Source organism: Puma concolor, chromosome B2 (genome assembly GCF_028749965.1).
Source record: "Puma concolor isolate L17-30 chromosome B2, mPumCon1.1.hap2, whole genome shotgun sequence".
NCBI classification, from domain to species: Eukaryota; Metazoa; Chordata; class Mammalia; order Carnivora; family Felidae; genus Puma; species Puma concolor.
Genome location: NC_141671.1, coordinates 17,375,479 through 17,391,848, shown reverse-complemented (window position 1 = coordinate 17,391,848; position 16,370 = coordinate 17,375,479). Strand labels below are relative to the sequence as shown.

At 44.7% G+C, this 16,370-nt stretch overlaps 1 protein-coding gene across 1 annotated transcript in view; it reads right to left on the bottom strand.

The window, feature by feature from the left end:
• Positions 1 to 544: 544 nt before the first annotated feature.
• Positions 545 to 16,370, bottom strand: part of ADTRP (androgen dependent TFPI regulating protein) — a 65,986-nt gene continuing 50,160 nt past the window's right edge. The window contains exons 5-6 of the mRNA XM_025917311.2: positions 10,401 to 10,552; positions 545 to 1,479 (exon numbers count right to left, since the gene is read on the bottom strand). Of these exons, the coding sequence (XP_025773096.1) occupies positions 1,445 to 1,479; positions 10,401 to 10,552 (187 nt within the window). The 3' untranslated portion in view covers positions 545 to 1,444. The remainder of the gene's footprint in view (positions 1,480 to 10,400; positions 10,553 to 16,370) is intronic.

Here is a 16,370-nt window from a genome sequence, read left to right as displayed (position 1 = left end):
GACTGGAGGCTCATATCTATATATTAGTGGATCAAGGATTAGGAGGACAGCAGGTTTCTCGGTGCCTGCCCTAGGCATCCTGTGGGCTGCCCACCCTGCTGTGTCAGTTGGCGGCCTTCTCTGACACTTCAAGACTTCTTGGTCTTTCTGAGGTTTTCTGGTGTTGGGATAGATACGGAACGGTGGCCGGTCAAATGGCAATCAAGGCTTACTGTGATTCCAGGAAGAGTTTTTACCAAATTTTACCGATTTTTGCCAAATTTCTCCTGTACGGCGTTAGGTTAGGAAGCCCAAGCACAGTCTACTCTGGGGCCCACACCCAACCCACCGGGACCTGGTGACACGCTGCCAGACTCCAACATGTTGCCCCACATGTAAACCCTTGTTACCCATGTTCTTTACAAAATGAAGGCCCAGTAAATAAAGACCCTGTAAAGAAAGACCCACAAAAACCCCCTAGGAAGATCAAAGTAGGGTTCACTGATGTGCGTTGTTAGTCACCCGACAGTCAGCTTTGTTAAACCATAAGAGCTCACTCAGCGAGGTGCTTTGTACCAACGTGTTCTCGGGGCTCCTCAGGGCCATGTCACTTCCCGTCACTTGCTCCCCAAGTAAGAGGTACATTTATTTGATGAAGTAATCCACATTTGAATGGAAGAGATGTTGATGACATTGCTATGTCCCGTCTTTGGACCTGCCCCAGATGCTCGCTCCCAAGATGGACAGATGTCCCCATATTTTTTTTTTACAACTTAACTGTCTCATTGCACCAATCAGTTTGCTATCCTGTGAGGCGGACAGACAACTTCGGTAGCACCCGTCTCCCTACATTTATGTCTAGACTGTGGAAAACAAAATAGATGAGCAATCCGTGAAAATGACTAGTTTACGAAAATACTTGCTTTTAGGAAAGTTGGGCTTATTAAAAATGGCACCAGACTGAGAATTAGAAGATCGGGGGGACAAATGCTATTGTCTTTGGCCCTCACGCAGGTTACTTTTTATCTAGGTCCTCGGCACCCTCCTCTCTAAAGTGAAGAGTTTTGACGACCCTAAGTTGCTTTCTCTCTCCTAGGCATTCTCTAATGCCAAGTTTATGCAAATTTCCTTGGCCTTTGGCCAGATTTTGACTGCAGAGGCCAGAAAAAGGGAACGAATTCTGAGACAGCAGTTGTTTTTGAACAACTGTCCAGTAAAACCTTTACATGTCCAGTAAAACCTTTCAAAAAACGAAGAGTCCCCAAATTAAGCTACCTTCAGAAACCCTCCTATTAAATTTAATATCATCCTCTGTCCTTTCTGCCTTCCTATCTGACTCTATCATCTCCCTGCCAACCAGAAAGAAAAGAAAAAAAAAAAAAAAGAAAAGAAAAGAAAAGAAAAAAAAGAAAAGAGAAGTATCTCATGTTTTCTTCCTCTTTTGTTCTTAAAAAATGGCCTGTGATCACTTCCTCTTCTTCCTTGGCTGGATCATGTCACCTGCACAATGAAGAACAGAGAGAGAGAGAGATCAGACTTCAGGGTTTCCCTAATGGGTATTCTTGTGTGAATAGACATTCACTGTGCCTTGGGCCAGTGGAAGATCAAGGGCAATTATCCCAAGGCAAGTAGATGCACTTTACGAAGTTCTGAAAACCTACCACCTCTCCAGAGAGGGGAAGAAGTGACTCTGTTGTCCCCATTTGGTGCTTGGCTCACAGCTAGCCTGTTGACCAATGGTTCCATTTGCCTTCAAGGCTTCTGCACGTCTAATGTGCACCGACTGATGTCGCTTTTGGTCAAGTCTTTACAGGCGGCACACCACCCATCGACTAACTCGGAGATTGTTGCAAACGGAGATGAAGAGACATCAAATTAGAGGAGAAATAGAAGAGTGGCTATTCACCTATTTAGGGTTCATTCTGCAACCTCTCATTGAATCGCCTTATCAGAACGGAAAAGCACTGGCATATTAGATTCTAGTAAGCTCTTGAGAGGGGCATTCTTCTACTGAAATTATAGCATTAGAGTTCTAGAATCACTTCCATTCAGCCAGGTTGGTACCTCCGTCTTTATTGATCATACGTCTTCACACAAGCTCTGAAATGTCTAACACCTCACGAATGCATTATCCTTTCCACCTGTTGCCAAATGTTAACAATCTTACTTTGAAAACTTTTCTCGAGTCAGCCTCTCCTTGCCCATTCCAGAGCCCTGTGAGTTCTGGCTTTGTGCCACAGCGACCTCATGCCCCTGGTTTCATGCTTCAGCCTTCAGATTCTGCCCCCTCCATCAATTATATCCTTAAATATCTTCTAATAATTTTATTTTGCCAGAAGTCCCCTTCTCAGAGGCTGTAGTGACTGATGACCTGAAATCCCCCTTATCACACTGGTTTTCTAGGACAGCAGACTCCTAATCACACAGCCTTTGGGGCCATCCTGCATTCATGTCTCTCAACACTTAAGGACAGTCCTCTCTCTTATTCTTCTGCTCATCAATCCAGATACCCTCAGTCACTCCAGAGAAGCCTTCTTAATATATCCAGCTTTACAGGCTTCATGTCATTTTCATTTATGATCTCACTTATTTTTCATTTTCCATGTAGATTCTCTCCTCCCCAGGTCCCTGACTACAAACAAAGGACCTCCTCTTTTCTGAAGCGTACCCATTTTGTCTGTAATGAATCCTTTTTCAGCTAAATGACACATTAATTCCTTCCTGTTCAAGATCTTGGGCAACATAAGCTTCTCACCTTGGTCCCCCCGCCTCCCGCAGTCCCTTTGAAGGTTCCTAAAACTCTCTTTATCCATGCTGTTTACCAACCCCCCAGCCCCTCAAGTGTAACTGTAACCATAACCATACTTCTGCAACCCCAGTTGCCAATGATTGGAGAGTCCTTCTCCATTTAAGAAACACGCCAGAGGGGCGCCTGGGTGGCGCAGTCGGTTAAGCGTCCGACTTCAGCCAGGTCACGATCTCGCGGTCCGTGAGTTCCAGCCCCGCGTCAGGCTCTGGGCTGATGGCTCAGAGCCTGGAGCTTGTTTCCGATTCTGTGTCTCCCTCTCTCTCTGCCCCTCCCCCGTTCATGCTCTGTCTCTCTCTGTCGCAAAAATAAATAAACGTTGAAAAAAAAATTTTTTTTTTTAAAAATAAAAAAAATTAAAAAAAAAAGAAACACGCCAGAAACTGAAGACTTCAAAGAGCCCAGGAGCGGAAGTGGTGGCAGGAAGTTCCTTTGTGGGAAGAGCGCAGGTGGCTCTTTCTCCTGGATCAGAATCTCCCACGTCTAACACTAAACAGCTAGACGGAACACTGAGACATTTGCACATACCCACAAACACATTAGAGAAGGCATCGAGTATGTCTCTGTGTGGACTTCCAACAATCATTTCTTCTGTAGTGACCTCCGTGGTGTGAACATCACAGAAACCATATTTTTCTTTTTGTTTCTGGCAGGTAGGGGTGGGTCCTTAGTCCTGAATTCTCACGGAACTGAGAGGTCTCTAGGCTTCGTTGAATGCTCAGAATTGGTCTCTGACCACCATTCCACAGCACATGGCTGGAGATAAAGGAACCGTTGACTTAGTAACGGATAGCATTACCTTACGCGAAGTTCACAACAAGGACTCCAAATTCTGACCGGGAAACCATGTTTGTTATCGGTCTTTTCTTCGTGGCAGGACAGTTCTTCCCGTGGGATGCCAACTAGGAGTTGGCAGGGAGTTAGGGAGCTACGTCCACCCCTGCCTCATGTTAGTCCTTTCTTAATCTTCTGTTAGATAGTACCAAGGAGTAGAGACATTTTAGGCCAAGCATTTAACGTTTGTCTTGTGCAAGATCCAAACGTTTTCTGCCGTCATGGCAAAAAAAAAAAAAAAAAAAAAAACCATTCTTTTAACCAACATCACTATGGATACCATATGTAATTATATTCCTTATTATTCCAATAGTCAGAAAACAGAGTAAGGAAAAACATTATATTCACAAAGATTTACACCTATGTATCTACAATCACAAAAGCTACTGCTGCTAGACTTTGAACTGAAAACTTGAAGAATATTTGCCTAGTTTATGCGGGTTGGCTTGGAAAAGGGTGAGAAGGCAGATGGCTGGGGAGATGGGAGGTGTTAGAAGAATGAGGTTTGCACATGAATGAGTAAAAGTTTCAGTGCAGACGTAGCAGGAAGGCGACGGATTCGAGGTTCTGGCTGGAGAAACCCTCGTGAGGAAAGAGGCAGTGAAAGGAGGAGAAGCAATAATCCAGTTTGGACTCTGTTTGAGCTGAGGGAGATGAAATCAGGGCGAGAAAGGCAAAAAGGAGACGCAATTTTGTTGTTGACTGAATGCTGCTCCTGTGAGACCACGCTTTAGAAATACATACGGACTGGGGCGCCTGAGTGGCTCAGTCAGTTAAGCCTCTGACTTTGGCCCAGGTCATGATCTTAATGCTCGCAAGTTCGAGCCCCACGCTGGGCTCTGGGCTGACGGCTCAGAGCCTGGAGCCTGCTTCGGAGTCTGTGTCTCCCTGTTTCTCTTCTCCTCCCCCGCTTGTGCTCTGTCTCACTCTCTCGAAAATGAACAAACATTTAAAAAAATTAAAAAAATAAAAAGAAACGTATATGGAGTCATCTGATAAGATTCTTTTGTGAGGAAATGATCAGGGGCAATATGCAAGATAGAAAAAAATCGCAAAGCAAATATCTTCATGTATAAAACTAAAGAGGTAGACTTGATGGCCTCTAAGCAGCTTCAACAATGAAATCTCCCTTTTAAAATATCTGGTCTACAGGGGCCCCTGGGCAGCTCAGTCGGTGAAGTGCTGGGCTCTTGATTTCAGCTCAGGTCACTACCCCAGGGTCATGGTATCACCCTGAGTCGGGCTCTGTGCTGAGTGTGGAGTCTCTCTCTCTCTCTCTCTCTCCCCCTCTCCTGCCCCTAGTCTCATTCACTCTTTCCCTCCAAATAAGTAAATAAACGCTAAAAAAAAGATCCTGTCTACAGAAAATAGTATTAAAGGAAGGCCTTAACGTTATTCTGTCCTAGCCACAGACAAAGTCACTTGGTTAGACTAGAATTTTCAGTTTATAAACTCTCCTTAGGAAGAAGAGGATTTGTGGTCTCAGGCCCTGACAAAGGATAGTCTGATTCAGGGCACAAGTCTCTCAGGAATGTAAGAAGAGGGGTCAGGGGCCAGAGATAAGCTGACTACCTCTCTGGCCACAGCTACATATAAGAGGCTTTGCCATGATGTCCTGGAGGCACTTAGCTCCTTCCTGTGCCTGACCTGCCTTGTGGGTTGTGTTTCTCTTCCTGAGGAAGAGACCTGCATCTGGATGTCAGCATTCTTGTGTCTTATCAAGGAGAAAACAAGAAAAGAAAGAAAATTCAGTACTTAAATGGCGGACAAGGAAGCCTGATCCGGAATCCCTTGACAGTCCCTTTCTCCAAATCAGGGTGGAAAGAATATGTCTGGGGCCTCCCTAGGTGCTCAGACATGGCGGCCCAAGCTTACACCAATCTGCCAGAGGCTGTTTCACCTTGCCTGATTCTACTGTCGTTTGAAATGTACGTTCCATCTAACCCGGCCCGAAAAGTAGAAATCGAATCTTTCCTGGTGGACGTCTGGTCCCCCCAAAGTGACCCAGTGCTGGTCCAGTCCTCTGTCCTGTAACACATGACAGCTAGCACAAGAAGGGGGGTGAGATGGCGACAGGTCAGGCAGGGTGGCCCTCTGGCACCGCCTGAGAGCTCTTCGGGCCACAGCATCCCCTTGGAGACCAGCAAGACCTTCCTGAGGGCCTGATAGCATTTGTCTCCCTGCACACAGGGCCGGTCCCGTGAGTCTGCGGGCTCCTGGGGGACATCACGTACTCTCCAGGTTTACATGTGATCACCGGCATCACCTTTTCCTACGGCCCTTCTCACTCCTCTCCACTGTCACCCGCCAACGTGACACGCGAGGAGGTAGGAAGAGGGTAGGCGTTCAGCCACAGTGGCCGTCACTGCAATAGGCCAGCAGCATCAGTGTCTTTCTTTGGGTGTAGGCATCGGAAGGCCAGAATGCCCTGCCATACCTCAAATCTGCTGAATCTACTGCATTTTAACAAGAGCCTCGTGTTAGCAAGACCTGGAGGCGCATGCAAGTCTGGGAAGTGCTACTCTGAGACGGTGGCTCCGGATGTTGCCTGCAAACCACAGTAACTGGAAAGCTTTGAAAACTATCGATGCCAAGGACCCACCACCAGAGACAGCGGTGTCATTGGTCTGGGGTGGACCCGAGGATCAGTGTTTCTCAAATGCCCCCAGTGATTTAGCAACACTGATTTTACAATGTGGCGAGGAGATTAAGGACCGTTGCTAGAGAGTTCCTCGCATGGTCGATGGGTCCTCACTGGTATTTTCTTGACCGCTTGGTGCTTGGCTGGTAACTCCTAAGCAGACTGCGCTGTGTCTCAGGATTTCAGAACCGGGGATTCTGATTAATTCCGGCCTCGGTTAGCCTGACCTCCTCCATCACTCTAGCTTTGGAAGAATTGTTTCACCTCTGTCGATTTGCCCGCAGCTGTGTGATTGTTGCTTTTCAAGGGCCTTCGGCTGGGGAAACTGGTCATTGATGCATAAAACTGAGGGAGAGGATGGGAACGCCCGCGTAGAAAAGGTGACTGGGTTCTGAGGAGGGAGAATGACGTTAACGGCAATGGTCATGGGTTCTATGTGCCAGGCCCTGCTCTAGTCACTTGACACTTCTCCCATCAGTTACGGTTTTCCGGGATGTTAGGAGGAGGCTACTAGGATTGTTTCTGTGACGCACAAGGAAAACGGGAACACTACTGTGAAGGCACTATTCAGTGCCTTGCCCGGTGTCACAGGCCTACCAGGAGTAGGACCAAGGTAGGAACCCGGGCAGTCTGGCACAGAGCTTTTCCCCTAACCACCACCTCCCCCTGCGTCACCGAAGCACTCCTTAGAGTTTTGCTCTCATCCAAGGAAGCTCAGGTGTGAACAGGTGACAAAATCGAGGGAGCCCCGGATTCGGACCGAGGAGGTGGCTGCCTTCGTCTCTCCCTGGATCCAGAACAGAAGGTTCGGAGAGGAACCCAGAGGTAGAAGAACCACACGGTTGATCGTCCAAGCCTCGACAAGGCTAAGCTACATGCACACTGGCGTGGCAGGCATTGACCAGGACTGTCCGAGGCAAACTGGCGTGAGGTCCCGTCACTGAGTCGTTGAAGGGTACTGACACAGCTTACTTACGTGGCCCGTTTGTGGCTTGGTGGGGGACGTAGCCTAGTTTCCTGATTTCTAGCCCAGGGCTCTACCCCCCGCTTTGCACCGCCTGCCATAACGTGCATCTCTTTTCAACAGCTCCCCAGCCAGGATTCCATAGCGTCACTGTCTCTACTCTTTAAACTCTCCGTCCAGTGCTTTAATCTCCAACCATCAGAGTCACTCCTTGACCACTATATCCAGAATCCTTGTGCACAAAATCCCATTAAATGCCTAGACAGAAGAACCCTCAGATATCTTTTGTCTGCATTGATTCATCCATGGGATAAGCTAATGGAAAGGGGAGATTCAAAGATGGAGAAGACATACCCTAACCCTTATAGAACTCAGGGTCTAGGGTAAAAACAAATCTCTGTGCAGACCAGAGAAGGCTTCCTGGAAGGGGTGAGTTGATATGATTCAGTGGGTGAGAGACAGGCAAAGACTGGGGAATGTGAGAGACTGAAGCCCAGGATGGTGAGGAACAGCATCAATGTGTAAAGAAAACAAGCAATTTGGGGGTGCTGGGGCACACATTTAGAAAAAGCAGAGGAGAAGCCAAGGCAGGGATTGGTTCGCAGAGACCCTCACGTGTCATCCCAAGAACTTGGATTTTCATCTGTAAATTGGGGAAGGCTTAAAGTGTTTTAAGGAGACTAAGACGTGAGAAAGTGTGTTCACATAGATAGTTCTGTTTACTTTTAGGCAATTTAAAAGTGTTCACTGCCATTGGAATGTTAAGTGATCTAATTTCTCCCTCTCTTTTAAATTTTTAAAAATGTTTATTTATTTATTTTTTTAAAAGAGAGAGAGAGAGAGCGCGAGCAAGCCAGGGAGGGGCAGAGAAACAGGGAGAGAGAAATCCCAAGTAGGCTCCGTGCTGTCAGTGCAGAGCCTGACGCGGGGCTCGAACTCACGAACTGGGAGATCATGCTCCGAGCGGAAGCCAAGAGTCGGAAGCTTAACCCACTGAGCCACCCAGGTGCCCCTGTAATTTCTCTTTTAATTCTTATTAGACCATTTGTAATTATGATCTGTTTAGAATTTAACCCATTTATGATCTTATTCTGATGCTATATAGGACTTTTGACCCAGTCTATTCTTTAAGGAGACTCTAGATTTCTTAAAAATCTAGACAGAGGAGAGGGATGCGTGGCCACCCACAGTAATCTCTATCACTCACATGAACATTCCCGTGTGCATGTGAGGGTCCATGTGTTGACCCTAGCCTAGTTACTCATTGGGACCTAACTGTAGTGAAAAATTAGATGTAGTTCTTAACCAACGAAGCTTATTTAAAAGCACTTTGTGTTGTGGGGCACCTGGGTGGCTCAGTCGGTTAGGCATGACTCTTGGTTTGGGCTCAGGTCAGGATCTCACGGTTTTGTAGGTTCAAGCCCTGTGTCAGTCTCCTTGCTGACAGTGCAGAGCCTGCTTAGGATTCTCTCTCTCTCTCTCTCTCTCTCTCTCTGCCCCTCCCCCACTCATACTATCTCTGTCTCTCTCAAAATAAATGAATGTAAAAAAAAAAAAAGAGCTTTGTGTTGAACATAGTGATCTTAATACTACTAAATTTGGTGAAAAAATTTTTAATTCAGTGGATGTTTAAAAGCCACTGTAGAATAAGAACTTAAAAATTCATCATTATTGAATTCAATACAGTTGTTTTAAAAAGTTAACGTTCTCTAAGCCCTGAGTAATGATATTTTTCTCTGCACATCTTGTTTCTGTCACATTTCAAATGGATTAGGTTCTTTTTTTCTTTCTTCATATATATATATATATATATATATATATATATATATATATATTTAGGGAAGACATCAAAAATCCTTACCAAGAACTTCAAGTTGCCAAACCAGTTAGAATTAGATGTCAACACATCTGAAATGTCAACAAATTCCCCGCCCCCCGGATAATTTCCTGCGATTTGGAATGCTGATTTTGGGAATAAATAAACACAACATGAATGAACTGGTTTTTAAGTGTTTGCTTTCAAGGATATTGCCTTTAAGATTTCCCCAACCAGTTAAATTCTCCAAAAGGAGAAAACAAGTGAAAAAGCCAAGTTGCCTGCTTATTTCTCTAGGGTCTCATTCTCCTCTCAGAAATATACACTCTTGTACTGAAGCTTCTGAAACTGTCATGTTGTTTTTCTTTTCTTTTTCTTTTTTTTTTCTTTTTTGCATACACGGGCTTATGTTTTCACACCAGTTCATAGATTGGGCGGAAGAAGCCACTTCTGCCATTTCTATTTTGATAGAACAGAATGGCATGTGGGCGAGTGATGTGGGGGACTGTATGTGACTCTTGTCTTCCTTATATACAAAATCAGGGGAGAGTTCCTGTACTTCCCTTTGGGTAGGGAAAAAAATCATGATTATTTTGCAGTCTGACTTTTTGATAGTTACTTCTCCAACAAAATAATATTCTGGGGGTCGGGGCAGTGGGGGGAGCAAGGAATCAAAGAAAATCTATTTTAAAGTCAGCTGAGTTAAGTTTTTTGTTTTTTTTTTAAGAAGAAGCAATATGGTTCCAACCACCTAGAATTGGGAAGCTTAGCTTGCTGACCTATTCACTTGGCCTAAGACCCTGTCTAAATGACAATTCCCATCTCAAGTACAGGGGGTGATTTCATCTGGTAAATGTTGTGCTAAGGGTTGAGAAGCAGCCGAATGGGAGAGGGATGGGAGGCCATCTGGGAAAGCACTACTGAGGGTGAGAACTAAGAGGTCATCTGGACCCACACCCTTCAAGAAGAAAACCTTGACATTTAACAGCTTGGATCGCTCAGTCCCTCACTTAAGGGAGGAAGACTCTGAGTTCATTTTTTCACACGGGGATAGTGACACCTTGCTCTTGCTCTGGGTCCTGAACTCTCTAAGATTATTTTTAGCCTTAAAGTTAAAGGAGGTGCTGTGTGTGTGTGGTGGGGGGGGGGGCAGGGAAAGAATGTGATGGGGTCCTTTAAGAAAATGCAAACTTCTTCCAGGCTTTCCCTTTGCCTGCTTTGGTAGGACCTGAGTCCTCTGGACAGAGCCATCAAGGACCGCTTCCTTCTGCTTTGGGCTAGATTCTCCCTCTGTTTTCAGGAGGAGTGGAGAGAGTGTAAGGAAGATGTGTCTCTGTAGGTAAAAGAGAAATAAACTGACCCCATTTCCAGTGGTTGAGCTTCTCTCCAAGTAGATAAATGCTGGCGGTAAAGATGTAGCTGAGGGAGAAGAAGGCTGTCAGCCCCACCGGGCTGAGTCTGGCAAACAAAGGGTACACCCACGTACCGGTCTCAGAGTAGATCCATAGGACCCTGCAGATAATGACAAATCACAATAATTAGGACGATGGGGGGTGGCGTGGTGGTAAAGCCGTTTTATCCTCAAGATCAATGGGGTTCTGGAGCCTAGGCAGATGAAAAGAAGCCATGGGGATCATTTGTCAACAGCTGAGGTGTTCCACAAACCTACAGAAGTGATTCTTTTCTGGATAAATAGGCTTGATTCAAAGAGACATCCTATTTCATAAGGTGTGCTGGGCTCTTCTACCTAATCCATTAAAATTCAATGCTGGTGAAAGAATATGGGAGAACATCAAACACATCATCAGCCGAGGAGAGTATGTGAGGACGCGAATTATTCTCTTCCCTGAGAGGTAGGGCCTGCCGAGACATTGAACTTGCTGAGATGGCATCATTTTCTGGCTCTCAGCCAGACAAGTGGGGTTTGCGTTTCTGCACCTGAGTCAGGTGTAGCCCTGAGTCTCTTAGGGTAGGACGGACAGAGATGGAACATCATTGCTCTATTGCAATAAGCCTTTTAGAGGTAGGAGAGGTTTCATTGTTGGCCCTGATTTTCAGCTCATGAATCTAGCCATGGATACAGTGTTCAGTAGGAAAGGATGGATTTACAGGAGGTTCGGATCCTGCTCACGTGAGGATAAAATAGAAGTCACTTCTGTAAGCCAAGAGAAGGAAAAGAAATGCTAGGAGAGGAGCCACGATATCTAAGAGAAGCCTGCAAAGGCAGCATGCTGGAAACCAACTGCGTCGCACGATGCCAAAATCTGAAATAACTTTTAAAATTAAACATGGGGAAGATGATGTATCTAGCAGAGTTTATAATTGGTGAAGCGGACAGAGTCTGAAACCAGCCTTCTGTGATTCAAAGTCTAGTTCTGCCACCTATTACCTCTCTTACCTTTGGCTGTTTATCGAACCCCCTCTGCCTCCTGCCCTCATGTGAAACGTGAGGGGTGCAAACAGCGTCCATATTATAAAGCTGTCATCAAGATTAAGGGAGTTAACCCATGTAAAATAAAATAGTGTCTGGCCCACGGTGATCATTTAATAAGAGTTTTAAAGCTTTCCTCTCCTTAGGGATGGCACAGAGGGGTCTTAGCAACCTTTCTTTGAGGCTCCCTGTCCCCAGTAACAATTAGGATAGACCGGGTCATGCTTCAGAAACAACAGGCGAATTTTGATGCCCTAGGTTATCAGTTCAGAGGGAAGAATAAAATTCTGAGCTTAATTAAACTTTCAGAAACCCAAGTGTACTCTGGGTTGTTTAAAATGCTTTAGATTTTTCAAATGCTTACGGAAGAGACAAGGACTAAAATCAGCGTCAGGACTGGGGTGAGGCAAGGGAGGCACCTATGGTATGAAATTCAAGGGGCCATCTCTGTACATCCTGAACACAATCAATATGGCGAAAAGGAAGCCTATGGAATGGGAAACAATATTTTCAAATCACGTATCTGTTAGAGGATTCATATCCATGATATACAAAGTACTCCTACAACTCAACAACAGCAACAAAACACCCCAAACAACCCCATTAAAAATGGGCAAAAGAATAAATGGAGCTTTTTCCAAAGAAGATACACAAATGGCCAACAAACACATGAAACGGTACTCAGCACGTCATCAGCCAAAGAGACTGCTGTGGAAAACAGTGTGGCAGTTACTCAAACAGGTAAATATAGGATTATCATATGATCTGGCAATGCCACTTCCTGGTACCTACCCCCAAAAAATCGAAAGCAAGGACTCAAAGACACATTTGTATACCTGTGTTCATAGCAGTATTATTTTCTTTTTCTTTTTTTTAACGTTTATTTATTTTTGAGACAGAGAGACAGAGCATGAACGGGGGAGAGGCAGAGAGAGAGGGAGACACAGAATCGGAAGCAGGCTCCAGGCTCCGAGCCGTCAGCCCAGAGCCCGACACAGGGCTCGAACTCACGGACCGCGAGATCGTGACCTGAGCTGAAGTCGGACGCCCAACCGACTGAGCCACCCAGGAGCCCCAGCAGTATTATTTTCAAGAGCTAAAACATGGAAGCATCCAAGTGTCCATCTATGAATGAAGAGACAAGTAAAACGTGGCATAGACGCACAGTGGAATATTATTAACCCTTAAAAAAGGAAGGAAATTCTGACACATGGTACATCATGAATGAACCTCGAGGATACAAACCAGTCCCAGAGAATACCTACTATACGATCAAATCCATAGGGACAGAAAGCAAAACGGTGGCTGTCAGGGCTTGTGGGAAGGAGGGAATGGGGGATTACTGTTTCATGTGTACAGATTTTCAGTTTGGGAAGAAAAAAGTCCTAGAGACGGATGTTGGTGATGGCTGCACAACATTGTAACTATTTAATGCCACTGAGTTTAAAAATAATGAACATGGTAAATTTTTGTTATGTGTATTTTACCAGAATAAAAACAATTCAAGGAAGCATCTGTCTTAGGGTGGTAGAAATCAATCTAGGGCTGGCCCTGGGTGCCTAGTCCTGGCCATGCTCGTACCACTCTGCTGTCCCAAACTCATCTAGATGCTTCTTTTATGTAATTAAAACTTTACTAGATACAAAACAAACAATAATGATTATTGTTTGGGAGGAAAACATTTCCTCCACCTTTCACGGTCCTTTTGGCTGGTCTAAGAATTACATTGACACGTGACAAACAGGAGAATACCAAATTTAATTTTGTATGTATGGGGGCTCCACAAGAATATGGGGCCCATATGCAGTCAAACAATGGAAACTTAGATGTCATTTGAAACCAAGGGATAGGGGAGGGTGTTCTGGGTCTTCAAAGGGAAGGAAGACAACTCACAGGAAGATGAGAGAGAGTAGAGGTTTGTTAACTGAATGTTTGCTGGGCCATACACAAGGAGGGCATAAACAGACTTTGCTAGGGTCCTGCCTGTCCCCCTCACCAAGTTCATATTACACTGCACTTATCTATGGGGACAGCTCCCTTCCCAGAGCAGACTCTCCATTTAAATTCTTTTAGGCAGTTGGGTGAAGGTCAAAGTTTCTTCCTCAACCTTCTGCTTCTTAAAACTAATCAACATAAAATAGTCCTCATGCCCGGCTGCCTGGGTGACTCAGTCAGTTAAACATCCAACTCTTGATTTCGATTCAGATCGTGATCTCATGGTTCGTGAGTGCAAGCCGCTCATTGGGCTCTGTGCTGACAGGATGGAGACTGCTTGGGGTTCTCTCTCCTCTCTCTCTCTCTCATCCCCTCTCCCATTCTCAAAATAAATGAATAACAAAATTTTTAAAAAATGAAAAGAAAACAGTCCTCATGCCTAAGAGACGTTGTGGGTTTCATTCCCCTACGTTGTCATTATTATCAATATTGGGATTCTGTGAGATGTGCGTCCCATGGGCATGTGCATTAGAAGGATATCTATAGCACTTCTTTCTTACATGGCTGCTTCTCATGACAGACCAGAGAAGGTATAAAGGACAGAAAGTAAACCCCCAAGGAGCTAGGGCTGGAATTTGGGGTCAACAGGGAGATCTGAATGCACTCCAAACAGATTGTTTTAATTAGTTCACTTTGTTTACTTTATACACCAGAAATTAGGGCTTCCTAGTTTCCATGCACATTTATGTAAGATAGTCTGTGAATAAGGACATTCCCCTGGAGGCCTGGAAAGTTTCTCTTTATTTACTTCATCTTTGTTTCCTTCAGCATAAGGTTCCATAAAGGAAAGTTCCTGAGGTAAGTTAATGAAGTCTGTAGTTTCACAGAGAAAGCGCAAAGAAAGTTAGAAGTGTATTGACTGTCAGCGGAAAAGTAATGAAAATACAAATACAACAGTACGTAGAAGTGCAGTTATTTAATGAAGGGCAGTCAGAGAAAGAGAGACAGAGAGAGAGGAGGAGGAGAAGGATGGGGAAGGAAGGAAGGAAGGAAGGAAGGAAGGAAGGAAGGAAGGAAGGAAGGAAGGAAGATGGAGGCCAAAATGGAATTCATCAATGTCTTCTTAGTCAATGTCAGCTCTTTCCCAGCCCCCATGTAAGATGCCACGAAACCACATCTAATTGTTTGTCTATTGCACTCATTTCCTAATCTTGGTCCAGGCTCCTTCATCCAGAAGGGTTTCTGTAATTGTCTGCTTGCTGGGCTTTCTCGGACCCTTCAATCCACTTTCCTTACCACAAGCTACTAGCGATCCATTAATCTTTCCAAAAGGGAAATCTGTTCAGGGCACTCCCCTGCCTCCAGTGGACCCCACCAATGCTTTAGGAACATACCCAAGCTCCTTTACCCAGCCTACCTGGCCTTGTCCTGCCCACCTGTCCACCTTCAGATCTAGAATCCTTCCATATTAGAACCTTTTCTGTTTCTTAAATAAACCAGGCACTGCAGCTCTGGGCTTTCACTCATGCTGTTGTCTCTGCTTGGAACACCTGTGACCTTTCCGCTTCCTAGGACACACTTCTCCTCGCTCTGTGCCTGGCTGAACCATACTCACACTTCAAGTTTCAGCTTGTAAGTCAATTTCTCTAGAAAAGATTTCCCGAAGATCCCATAACACCCATTCAGTTAGGTTCTTATGCCAGATACTTCCTTTACCACGAACTTACCCTTGTTGTTTATTTGATTGTCTTTCTCAACCTGGAATGGGACAAGGATTATATCTATCATGTACGTCTGTTTCCCAAGTGCTGGGAACATGGCAAGTTCTTTATATTTTTAAGCAAATGACTCTTTGGGGTGTTTCTACTAGCACCTATAGTTCCCTCTTTATATATATTATTTATATATATATATATATTTATATATATAACATATATATATTTATATATATAACATATATATTTATATATATAACATATATATATAACATATATATAACATATATAACATATATATAACATATATATATATATAACATATATATATTAATGTTTATTTTTGAGACAGAGAGAGAGCATGAGCAGGGGAGGGGCAGAGAAAGAAGGAGACACAGAATCCAAAGTAGGCTCTAGGCTCTGAGCTGTCAGCACAGAGCCCGACGCGGGCTCGAAATCACAGACTGTGGGATCATGACCTGAGCCGAAGTTGGATGCTCAACCGACTGAACCACCCAGGTACCCCAGCACCTATGGTTCTCTAACCGCTGTTCACTGCAGCTTCTGCAGACAGCTCTCAGCTGCGTGACCCATCAAGAACATCACAGCCTCTAAAACCAGGGAGGGGTGCCTGGGTGGCTCAGTCGGTTAAGCGGCCGACTTCGGCTCAGGTCATGATCTCGCGGTCCGTGAGTTCGAGCCCCGCGTCGGGCTCTGTGCTGACAGCTTGGAGCCTGGAGCCTGCTTCTGATTCTGTGTCTCCCTCTCTTTCTGCCCCTCCCCCATTTGCACTCTCTCTCTCTCTGCTTTTCAAAAATGAATAAATGTTAAAAAAATTAAAAAAAAAATAAAACCAGGGAGATGTACCCTTGGCCTTCCAGGCTTTAGTTAATCGATTGCTCACTTTATTAATACTTTGAAGAAGCCAATAATTCTGACCCTCAGTTCAGAGAGCAATACTCTATGTCCTTCTAGAGCTGTCTGCTGAGTGAATCTATATGAGTCAGGCTGGGCAGGCACAGACTGGCAGCCAAAAATTAATCTTTTATAGTTTTCTTATCCTAGATATTACAGCATCCGATGGATCTCATAAAATTCATATTTTCTCTGTCTTATCAGTACACAAACAGTGGAAGTCTGTGGGTTAGGGACTAGTAGATAAAAAGGGGTTTTGTGGGCTTTACACATATACTTGCTTTTTTTTAATTTATTTTTTTTTTTTTGAGGGAGAGCGAGCACAAGTGGGGGA